This window comes from Chrysemys picta, chromosome 22 (assembly GCF_011386835.1).
Source record: "Chrysemys picta bellii isolate R12L10 chromosome 22, ASM1138683v2, whole genome shotgun sequence".
In the NCBI taxonomy this organism is placed as follows: domain Eukaryota; kingdom Metazoa; phylum Chordata; order Testudines; family Emydidae; genus Chrysemys; species Chrysemys picta.
In genome coordinates, this window is record NC_088812.1 from 10,467,968 (window position 1) to 10,479,233 (window position 11,266).

The following is an 11,266-nucleotide window of genomic DNA, read 5'->3' on the forward strand; positions in this document are numbered from 1 at the left end:
TGGGCATAAGCTTTCGTGGGTAAAAAACCCACTTCTTCAGATGCATGGAGTGAAAATTACAGATGCAGGCATTATTATACTGACACATGAAAAGAAGGGAGTTACCTCATGTCATGGAGTGTGGGGGGAGACAAGGCCCTGCACCCCTGGCTTCCTATGATTCTCAGCCAGCCAGTAAAGCAGCAGGTTTATTTAGATGACAGGAACACAGTCCAAGACAGGTCTTGCAGGTACAGACAACAGGATTCCCTCCCCCAGTTAGGTCCATCTTGGGGTCCCAAGGGCACCACAGCCCCACTGGGGGGGTCAGAGCTCCGTCTGGGCTCCCCTCCATTACACCAGCCAGCTCCTGAAACACTAACTCCCTCCAGCGTCTCTCACCCAGCCTCTCTCCGGCTCCTCCCCCAGCCTTTGTCCAGTTTCCCCAGGCAGAGGTGTCACCTGGTCTCCAACCACCTTCCTGCGTTCTCACATTACATGCTCAGGTATCCTCCCTCAAGGCCAAACTCCCCTGCAACCTTCCCAGGCCAACACTCCCCTCTCAGCCTTCAAAGACCATATTAAGAACAGTCCCAGTTCATCCCACCTCACAAGTGGAGAACCAGCACTGACAGGGCCAATACAATAATTGATGAGGAGGTGTCAATTCCAGGAGAGGTAAAGTTGCTTTGGTAGTGAGCCAGCCACTCCCAGTCCCTATTCAAGCCTACATTAATGGTGTTAAATTTGCAAATGAATTTTAGTTCTGCAGTTTCTCTTTGAAGTCTGTTTCTGAAGTTTTTTTGTTCAAGTATGGCTATTTTTAAATCTGTTACAGAATGTGCAGGAAGATTGAAGTGTTCTCCTATTGGCTTTTGTATGTTACCGTTCCTGATGTCCGATTTGTGTCCATTTATTCTTTTACGTAGAGACTGTCCGGTTTGGCCAACGTACATGGCAGAGGGGCATTGCTGGCACATGATGGCATATATCACATTAGTAGATGTGCAGGTGAATGCATCCCTGATGGTGTGGCTGATGTGGTTGGGTCCCCTGATGGTGTTGCTAGAGTAGATATGGGGACAGAGTAGGCAACGAGGTTTGTTACAGGGATTGGTTCCTGGGTTAGTGTTTCTGTGGTGTGGTATGTAGTTGCTGGTGAGTATTTGCTTCAGGTTGGGGGGCTGTCTGTAAACGAGGACTGGCCTTCCTCCCAAGGTCTGTGAGACTGAGGGATTGTTTTTCAGGATAGGTTGTAGATCGTTGATGATGCGCTGGAGAGGTTTTAGCTGGGGGCTGTACATGATGACCAGTGGTGTTCTGTTATTTTCCTTGTTAGGCCTGTCCTGTAGTAGGTGACTTCTGGGTACCCGTCTTGCTTTGTCAATCTGTTTCCTCACTTCTCCAGGTTGGTATTGTAGTTTTAAGAATGCTTGATAAAGATCTTGTAGGTGTTGTCTCTGTCTGAGGGATTGGTGCAAATTCAGTTGTATCTTAGAGCTTGGCTGTAGACAATGGATCGTGTGATGTGTCATGAATGGAAGCTGGAGGCATGTAAGTAAGTATAGCAGTCAGCATGTTTCCGGTATAGGGTGGTGTTTACGTGACCATCACTTATTTGCACTGTAGTGTCCAGGAAGTGTATCTCTTGTGTGGACTGGTCCAGGCTGAGGTTGATGGTGGGATGGAAATTGTTGAAATCCAGGTGGAATTCTTCAAGAGCCTCCTTCCCGTGGGTCCATATGATGAACATGTCATCAATGTAGCGCAAGTAGAGGAGGGGGCGCCAGGGGACGAGAGCTGAGGAAGCGTTCTAAGTCAGCCATAAAAATGTTGGCATACTTTGGGGCCATGCGGGTACCCATAGCAGTGCCGCTATGTATTGTAAACATAGAATGCTCTAAAGTTTGCAAAAGTGCTCTATAAACCAGGCACACCTAGGCGGCCCTGCAGTTTGGGCTACAGGGTATGTAGCAGGGTGCACCAGAGTGCAGTGCTGTAACACCCCCATGTGGACACTGCAGGTGCGAACTAAAAGGTTCCTACTTTGGACTAATGTAATCCTGTTTGCAGGGGCCTATGTTAATGCAAACTAGAAACTGTATAGTTCATGCTCACACCATTCACACAGGGGAGCTACAGCGCAGCACTTTTGTGCACACTGCTATTCACAACCCAGTAGTCTGCACTGCTGAGCAGTGTAAAAATGCTCTGAGATGTGCCCAAACCTGAAGACCTCTGTGGAAGCTTTCTTTCACAAATAAATTTTATGATCCCATAATAAAAGATATTACCCCAATAGGTATTAAGGTAGTGCCCTAATGCCCATTCTTCCTGGTAAAACTGTTCTAATACCTCGCTTTATAATGAGCCTAAAGCAATGAAAAATGGTGATACAGGATAATAAAGAGAAAAAACGCACTGTGATAGGACACATGGTCATTAAACTCAACAGGAACAGTGTGATATTTTACCTGCTTGTGAGCTCACAAATTCTGGCACCTTCTGAGTCAGGAAAAAAACAAGATTCATTGGCTCTGAGGATGATAATACTGTCCTTTTCATCTGATAACCTCCAAGTGCCTCACAGATATTTACCTATATGCATCCGAAGAAGTGGGCTGTAGTCCACGAAAGCTTATGCTCTAATAAATTTGTTAGTCTCTAAGGTGCCACAAGTCCTCCTGTTCTTCTTTTTGCGGATACAGACTAACACGGCTGCTACTCTGAAATTTTAAAAAGTAGCCACCAAGTATGAGTGCCTTAATTTTTGGGTGCCCCATTTGAGACATTTTGGGCTTGGTTTTCAGAAGACCTGGTCACCCACTGCTCTAGTTGAAGTCAACAGGAACTCAGGTGTCAGGACCTCTGAAAATATGGCCTAAAGTGCTCAAATTGGGAACCAAAAAAAGGCCTGACAACTCCTAGTGAAGTCAATGGGAGTATTTCCATTTACTTTAGTGGGAGCTGGGTCTGACTCTAGTTGAGGCACTCTTAATCAGCATTTAGATAACACAGGAGCAAGCACTAAATTAGATAGATTAATTCAGATTAGATAGACAGTTTAGGTTAGATTAGCCCCATTTTACAGATGGGGAAAATGAGAGATACAGGTGAAGTAACTTGCTGAAGGTCTAACTGTCTATTTAGATATTTATTATAAGGCCAATATCAAATTAGCATCTGAGCTTCTCCCAGTTAGTTAAAAATAACAGTAGAAATCTCACTTCCCTTCACAGCTTGTCAAAGGAATAGCTTGACTAGTTTATAGGTTGGTTTGTGTGTGTAAGTAGGTCTTTGATTATGAAGAAATTATTGAGGGAAAGCTGAGCAGAAGAGGACACAATGAATCAGGAATAGAACCCAAGAGTCCTGACTCTCACCCAACACCTCAGCTTTCAGGGAGGTAAACTGGATAATCTAAAATTCTTTTCCATCTATTGAGTCCTTTATTTTAACCGCTAGATAAAGCTGCCTCCCAGAGTCCTTTAACATACAAATTAGACCATTTAAGGGCTCCCAGTTCGGAACAATGATACCTCAAGAGATTTCTCCCTGAAACCTTGATCTGAAAAACAGTTTAAGATCCGTCCCTTCTGCTCTAAAAAGCAAGAACGCATTTCATATCCTACATGTGTGATCCATTCTGAGACATTTAATAATGTGCACCACATTAAAATAAAAACAAATAAAAGCCAACAATTACACAAAACAAACTCACATAACCATAAAATAATCATACATTTTAATCTCTTAACGCTGAAACAAAACAGTGGGTAACTGAAGGATGGATATTAGCGATTATAAAGCAGAACTAAATGCTTAAAATTACTAAGTGGAGAAGCGAGTTCATAAAGTGTATTACTGTCTATAATAGAGTCTGTTTCACAAAAACCTGTGTCTTGTAGGTTACAGGGCCTTGTCTAGTTTAACTAATAATAAATTAATATTTTGCACTTCTATAATATTTTCCACCTGAGAACCTCAAATCCCTTTACAAATATTAATGAATAAAGCTTAATTACTTCACTCCTCATGAAAGTAGGTCAAAATTATCCATATTCTATAGGGAAATTGAGGCACAGAAGGGCGATTACTTGCCCAAAGTCACACTGAGAGTCAATGGCAGAACCAGAAATAGAAACTAGCTCTCCCAGCACGTGGTCCTGTGATTTAACTACAAAATCATCCTAAACCATAATTACCTCTAGGCAAGTTGTGCCACTCTCAGGGTATACTTTAGAGCAGGGGTCTCAAACACACGGCCCATGGAGTTATTTCCTGCGGCCCGCCATAGGCGCCGACTCCACCAGCAGCCAAGCTCCCCTCACCCCCTGTCCCCTCTCCTCTGCCCCCCCGAGTACGCCGCATCCCCACTCCTCTGCCTACCTCCCAGCGCTTAGGACTTTCCAGGAGGGGGGAGGAGCGGGGATGCGGCATGCTCAGGGGAGGAGGCGGAGAAGAGGTGGGGATTTGCGGAAGGGGTTGGAATAGGAGCAGGGAAGGGGTGGGAAGAGGCAGGGCCTCATGGACTAGATGAGCAGTCTGAGGTATGAAGTTCAGCATGTATGATTCTTTGCTGTGAGTAGTTGGGAAGAATGTTTGTTAAAAGTGGCTACGTATTTTGTATGAATAGTTACTTTTAAAAGTTCCTGCCATTACAGCTATGTTGATAGACCGTTAGTGTAGATCATCATCAGTGTTACTGACCACATAAGGAATAGTAACAGGTGTTTATATTTTATTAAAACCCCTCTTCGCATTACAGTTTTTAAAAAGTTAATACATTGACTTTTAATAGCATACTATATTAAGCTTCATTTTTTTCATTTTTGACTATACTTTTGTATTGTTGTATGAAAAGATTTCAGTGATGCGGCCCTCGGGCCAATGTACTAGTCCTCATGTGGCACTCGTGGTGATTTGAGTTTGAGATCCCTGGTTTAGAGGAATCAAAGGCTTTTTTCTCTTGTAACAAACTGAAATCTCTTTTAAATTGTAGCCCATTATTCTATGCCTTCTTATTAGTCTCAGTTATAAGTAATTTCTGTCTCTTCCTTCATATTACTGTCCTTTAGGTGGTTGTAAAGAGTGACCATGTTCATCTCTTGCATAATGTTTTTCAATGTTACACAAATTACTTTTCTTCCATCTGTCTTCATATGTAATTTTTCCGAGTCCTTCTCAGGTAGGGTGACCAGATGTCCCATTTTTAAAGGGACAGTCCTGGTTTTTGGGACTTTTTCTTATATAGGTGCCTATTACCCCCCACCCCCGTCCCCTTTTTTTCACAGTTGCTATCGTAATCCTATTCTCAAGGAGCCATTGAACCAGATTTGAAGCAGAGTCTGGCTCTTTGGAGGGATGGAAGGATAACCTGCCACTGCACACCCAAAGCTTTGAGTCGCAAAGGGATAGATCCACAAAAGGACTCAGGCACCTAAGCCCATTATTTAGGTGCCATTGAGATCCTCAGAACCCCTGCTCAGCTCCTCCCTATCTCTGTAGACACCTAAGTTCCAGTTGATGGACATGCCCAAATCCACCTAAATGCTGATGCTGTGAAGCCGCTCAGTGTCCTAGCTCACGCCTAAGTCCTTGTTGGATTCACAAACTAGGCATTCCCCCACCTATCTTGACTGCAGGGCCCAATCCGGTAGGCCTTCTCAGAGTACACCAACCATATAAGGACTTGCATAAAAGACAGGTGGGGGAGGGAGTCCGTGCATGCAACCAAATCAGGAATTTTCTGGACTGGGTGTGTCTATGTGTGTCCCAGAATACTTAATAGCATTTAGGACATTCACCTGGGAGGTACGAGATCTGTTTACTGATTTGGGGTAGGGCGCTGATCTTGGGTCTCCCATATTACAGGGTATGTGCCCTAATCCCTAGGCTATTAGCTATGCTCACATGGAACTCTCTCAGTCTCTCCTGTTGGAACTGTTCCACTTTGTATAAATAAATATTTGTAAGAAATGACTGACCTAACCTGGCTTAGGCACCTAATTCCAGGAGCTGGTTCATGGCTATGGGGATAGGTACCCCAGCATTTTATACTGCCACTTAACTCAGGGCTGAGGATTCCACTGGCTGGCAGGCACCTAAAAGTTAAGCATTCCCCTCTTCTCTACTCTCTCCACAAATCTCTCCACTGCAGCACAAGGGCCTTTTCCTCTTCAGCTCCCACGGTCTAGAACAGCCTTGTATCTTTCTGCCGCACTGTCTCTCGTCTCAACTCTCATCTGATAAAGGACAGTCTTGTGGTTAAAGCATTGGATCAGGACACAGGAGAGAGTTTCTGTTCACAGCCATACCACAGATTCATTGTGTGACTTTAAGCAAATCTGTATCTTTAGGAATTATGTCCAATGTTATGTAAATAGCACTGTCTGCAATGAAAGGTTCCTTCTGTGATAATATTCTAGCACAGAGTTTCAGTGATACAATACAGAGTAGGGGGGCTGAAGATATAACTTAATTAAGGACCATGACACCCCGTCCTGGACAACTTGGCTTAATTCTGGCCAGCCAGTTCTAGTTCTGGAAAATAAGACTTGGTCCTGGATGGAATTTTAATCTCAGGAATTAATTATAACCATTTGGGGATTCTTTCCACTATTTCTGACAGCACTTTGAGTTATTGTGTAATAATATTGCTCTATGCTTCTCAATAGCGCCTTTCATCCAGAACCATCACAAAGCATTTTGCAGACTATATATAGAGATCATCTCACTAATGAATTTTTGAAGAGACTCTGCTTCCAAAATGTAGCCACCTCTGGGGTGGAACGTGCAGCAACGGTTTAGGACAGGCAGTGAATAATAGCAAAGTTCAAGGGAGTTTAAGGAGGAAGAATATGATTATGCAGATTGGAAAGAGACTCCATATTGGGCCAATACTTCTGTTCTTGTGAATAGTGACATGGGGTCTTTGATAGCCACAAATGCTCATGTTCTTGATTTTACACCTAATCTAGAATTCACAGCACCACATTATCCCATTGTCAGGGCATCATGTCTACACTGACTGACCAAAAAGGAGCTTCCTACAGCAGGTGGAGGTCACCTGGTCAAGTACTGATCAGGTCTACCCATGATTAGTATAGGAGACAAGATGATATCAGAGTCAGTGGTGATACTGCTGGATAGGACAAATGTATCTTTCATTAAAAAATTGTCATATAGGAGTGCAAGGAGGTATCAATGGGGCCCATGAAGAACAAAGCCTGTCAGGAAACGCTTACAGTTTTGTCTAGACAGGTCAGCAGCCATCAAGGGGGTCTGACTACTTATCAGTCTGGCTCTGGTTAGCTCAGCCCCACCCAACTCCATGGAGAATTTATAGAATTCCTCTTCTTTTCTCCTTTTCAGTAGCAGCATGATTGATTGTTGCAAGATGAGAATAGAGGAACTGGAGGTCCCTTTCATATATATTGTTATTTCAAAGGAGAAAAATAACTGGCAACTAAGGCCCTTTTGCCAGTCTCTTTATTGCAAAGTAATTATCTTCCCTTTTGTTTGCAGTGGGGGTGGGGGAAAGCCTTGAAATGTCTTGTCTGGGAAACTGTTAATAGAATTTATGCTAATTTGATGATTACAAGAGGAAGTGCCTTTTCAGGCAGTAGAAATTTCACCTGCAGTTCTGCCACAGTCTAACTCTGTTGGGCAGCTCATCCCTTCAAAACCCCCACCCATGAGCCTGGGGAACTCCCTCACTATCTTTGTTTTGTGGGATCTCTCTGAGGCCAGGTCTACACTACGAGTTTAGGTCAACTTTAGCAGCGTTAAATCGAATTAAGCCTGGACAAGTTCACACGACGAAGGCCTTTCTTTCGACTTAAAGGGCCCTTTAAACCGGTTTCTTTACTCCACCTCCGACGAGGGGATTAGCGATAAAATCGGCCTTAGTGGGTCGGAATTGGGGTAGTGTGGACGGAATTCGACGTTATTGGCCTCCAGGAGCTATCCCACAGTGCTTCATTGTGACCGCTCTGGACAGCACTCTCAACTCAGATGCACTGACCAGGTAGACAGGAAAAGCCCCGCGAACGTTTGAATTTCATTTCCTGTTTGCCCAGCATGGAGAGCACAGGTGACCACGCAGAGCTCATCAGCACAGGTAACCGTGATGGAGTCCCAGGATCGCAAAAGAGCTCCAGCATGGACCGAACGGGAGGTACGGGATCTGCTCACCATATGGGGAGATGAATCAGTGCTAGCTGAACTCCGTAGCAGTAAACGAAATGGCAAAATATTAGAAAAGGTCTCCAAGGCCATGAAGGACAGAGGCCATAACAGGGACGCACAGCAGTGCCGCGTGAAAATTAGGGAGCTAAGGCAAGCCTACCACAAAGCCAGAGAGGCAAACGGAAGGTCCGGGGCAGAGCCGCAAACATGCCGCTTTTACGTGGAGCTGCATGCCATGCTAGGGGGTGCAGCCACCACTACCCCAACCGTGTGCTATGACTCCTTCAGTGGAGAAACACACAGGGAACCGGGTTCGGGGTACGAGGAAGATGAGGATGAAAATAATGTAGATAGCTCACAGCAGCAAGGAAGCGGAGAAACCGGTTTCCCCAACAGCCAGGATATGTTTATCATCCTGGACCTGGAGCCAGTAACCCCCAAACTCACCCAAGGCGAGCTCCCAGACCCTGAGGGCACACAGGGGACCTCTGGTGAGTGTACCTTTGTAAATATTACACATGGTTTAAAAGCAAGCGTGTTTAATGATTAATGATTAATTTGCCCTGGCAATCGCGGCCAGTACAGCTACTGGAAAAGTCTGTTAACGTGTATGGGGATGGAGCGGAAATCCTCCAGGGACATCTCCAGAAAGCTCTCCTTCATGTACTCCCAAAGCCTTTGCAAAAGGTTTCTGGGGAGGGCTGCCTTATCCCGTCCACCATGGTAGGACACTTTACCATGCCAGGCCAGTAGCACGTAGTCTGGAATCATTGCATAACAAAGCATGGTAGCGTATGGTCCCGGTGCTTGCTGGCATGCAGACAACATCCATTCCTTATCGCTCTTTGTTATCCTCAGGAGAGTGATATCATTCACGGTCACCTGGTTGAAATGGGGTGATTTTATTAAGGGGACATTCATAGGTGCCCCTTCCTGCTCTGCTGAACAGAAATGTTCCCCGCTGTTAGCCACGCGGTGGGGGGGGGAGGGGTGAAGTGATCATCTCCGATAATTGGGTGGGGGGAGGGAGGGGGGTTAGTTGGGTTTGTGCTGCATGTTAACCCGGAAACCACAGCCCCTCCTTTTACATTGCAAACCCATTTTAAATGGCCAACCCAACGGGTGCTTGGTATGGGAAATGAGGGCGCTAGTGTTTGAAACCATTCCCACATGTTAAGAAGGTTAAAAAAGCCAAAAGACTGTGGCTTACCATGGCTGCCTGCAAGCCGAAATCTGTTGCCTGGCACTGCGTGAGTGATCTCTCACACCAAACCGGCAGGCCCTCAATATAAGAGGAAAAATGCGACCTTGTAACGAAAGCACGTGTGCTGTGTAATGTGAACAGCAAAATTTAAAGTGAAAGAGTGTACCCATTGTTCTCTAAAATGTGTCTTTTTTAACCACCTCTCCCTTCTCCTCCACCAGCTGCAAATGTTTCTCCTTCACAGAGGCTAGTGAAGATTAGAAGGAGAAAACGGCGGACTCGGGATGATATGTTCACGGAGCTCCAGATGTCCTCCCACGCTGAAAGAGTACAGCAGAATGCGTGGAGGCAGTCAATGTTAGACTACAGAAAAGCACAGTATGAACGAGAGGAGAGGTGGCGGGCTGAATCGCGGGATGAACAGAGCAAGTGGCGGGCCAAAGATGATAGGTGGCGTCAGCTTGCAGACAGAAGGCAAGAGTCGATGCTCCGGCTGCTGGAGCATCAAACTGATATGCTCCAGCGTACGGTTGAGCTGCAGGAAAGGCAGCAGGAGCAGAGACCGCCGCTACAGCTCCTGTGTAACCAACAGCCCTCCTCCCCAAGTTCCATAGCCTCCTCACCCAGATGCCCAAGAACACGATGGGGGGGCCTCCGGCCACCCAGTCACTCCACCCCAGATGATTGCCCGAGCATCAGAAGGCTGGCCTTCAATAAGAGTTAAAGTTTTAAACTGCAGTGTGTCCTTTTCCTTCCCTCCTCCCCCACCCATCCCGGGCTACCTTGGCAATTATCCCCCTAGTTGTGTGATGAATTAATAAAGAATGCATGAATGTGAAGTAACAATGACTTTATTGCCTCTGCAAGCAGTGCTCGAAGGGGGGAGGGGAGGGTGGGGTGGTTGGTTTACAGGGAAGTAGAGTGAACTGGGTGGGGGGGGGCGGAGTGTTCATCAAGGAGAAACAAACAGAAGTTTCATACTGTAGCCTGGCCAGTCACAAAACTCGTTTTCAAAGCTTCTCTGATGCGCACCGCGCCCTGCTGTGCTCTTCTAACCGCCCTGGTGTCTGGCTGCGCGTAATCAGCAGCCAGGCGATTTTCCTCAACCTCCCACCCCGCCATAAATGTCTCCCCCTTACTCTCACAGATATTGTGGAGCGCACAGCAAGCAGCAATAACAATGGGGATATTCTTTTCGCTGAGGTCTGAGCGAGTCAGTAAGCTGCGCCAGCGCGCTTTTAAACGTCCAAATGCACATTCCACCACCATTCGGCACTTGCTCAGCCTGTAGTTGAACAGGTCCTGACTACTGTCCAGGCTGCCTGTGTACGGCTTCATGAGCCATGGCATTAAGGGGTAGGCTGGGTCCCCAAGGATCACGATAGGCATTTCAAGATCCCCAACAGTTATTTTCTGTTCCGGGAAGAAAGTCCCTTCCTCCAGCTTTCGAAACAGACCAGAGTGCCTGAAGACGCGAGCATCATGTACCTTTCCCGGCCATCCCACGTTGATGTTGGTGAAACGTCCCTTGTGATCCACCAGGGCTTGCAGCAGTATTGAAAATTACCCCTTGCGGTTTATGTACTCGGTGGCTTGGTGCTCCGGTACCAAGATAGGGATATGGGTTCCGTCTATCGCCCCACCACAGTTTGGGAATCCCATTGCAGCAAAGCCATCCACTATAGCCTGCACGTTTCCCAGAGTCACTACCCTTGATATCACCAGGTCTTTGATTGCCCTGGCAACTTGGATCACAGCAGCCCCCACAGTAGATTTGCCCACTCCAAATTGATTCCCGACTGACCGGTAGCTGTCTGGCATTGCAAGCTTCCACAGGGCTATCACCACTCGCTTCTCAACTGTGAGGGCTGCTCTCATCCTGGTATTCTGGCG

The 11,266-nt window shown here is 46.2% G+C and overlaps 1 protein-coding gene across 1 annotated transcript; it reads left to right on the top strand.

Annotated features, from left to right (window-relative positions):
- The first annotated feature begins 2,615 nt into the window (after positions 1-2,615).
- Positions 2,616-10,246, top strand: LOC135977189 (uncharacterized). Its single transcript, XM_065576512.1, has 2 exons — positions 2,616-8,660; positions 9,595-10,246. The coding sequence occupies exons 1-2, from the start codon at positions 8,111-8,113 to the stop codon at positions 10,095-10,097; spliced, it is 1,053 nt and encodes a 350-aa protein (XP_065432584.1). The 5' UTR covers positions 2,616-8,110; the 3' UTR covers positions 10,098-10,246.
- The last annotated feature ends 1,020 nt before the right edge of the window (positions 10,247-11,266 follow it).

Bases quoted from the DNA above. Each gene is read 5' to 3' on its own strand.
- LOC135977189 (XM_065576512.1), top strand. From the start codon at position 8,111: ATGGAGTCCCAGGATCGCAAAAGAGCTCCAGCATGGACCGAACGGGAG. The intron at 8,661-9,594 runs GTGAGTGTACCT...CTCCTCCACCAG, and splicing joins GGGCACACAGGGGACCTCTG to CTGCAAATGTTTCTCCTTCA.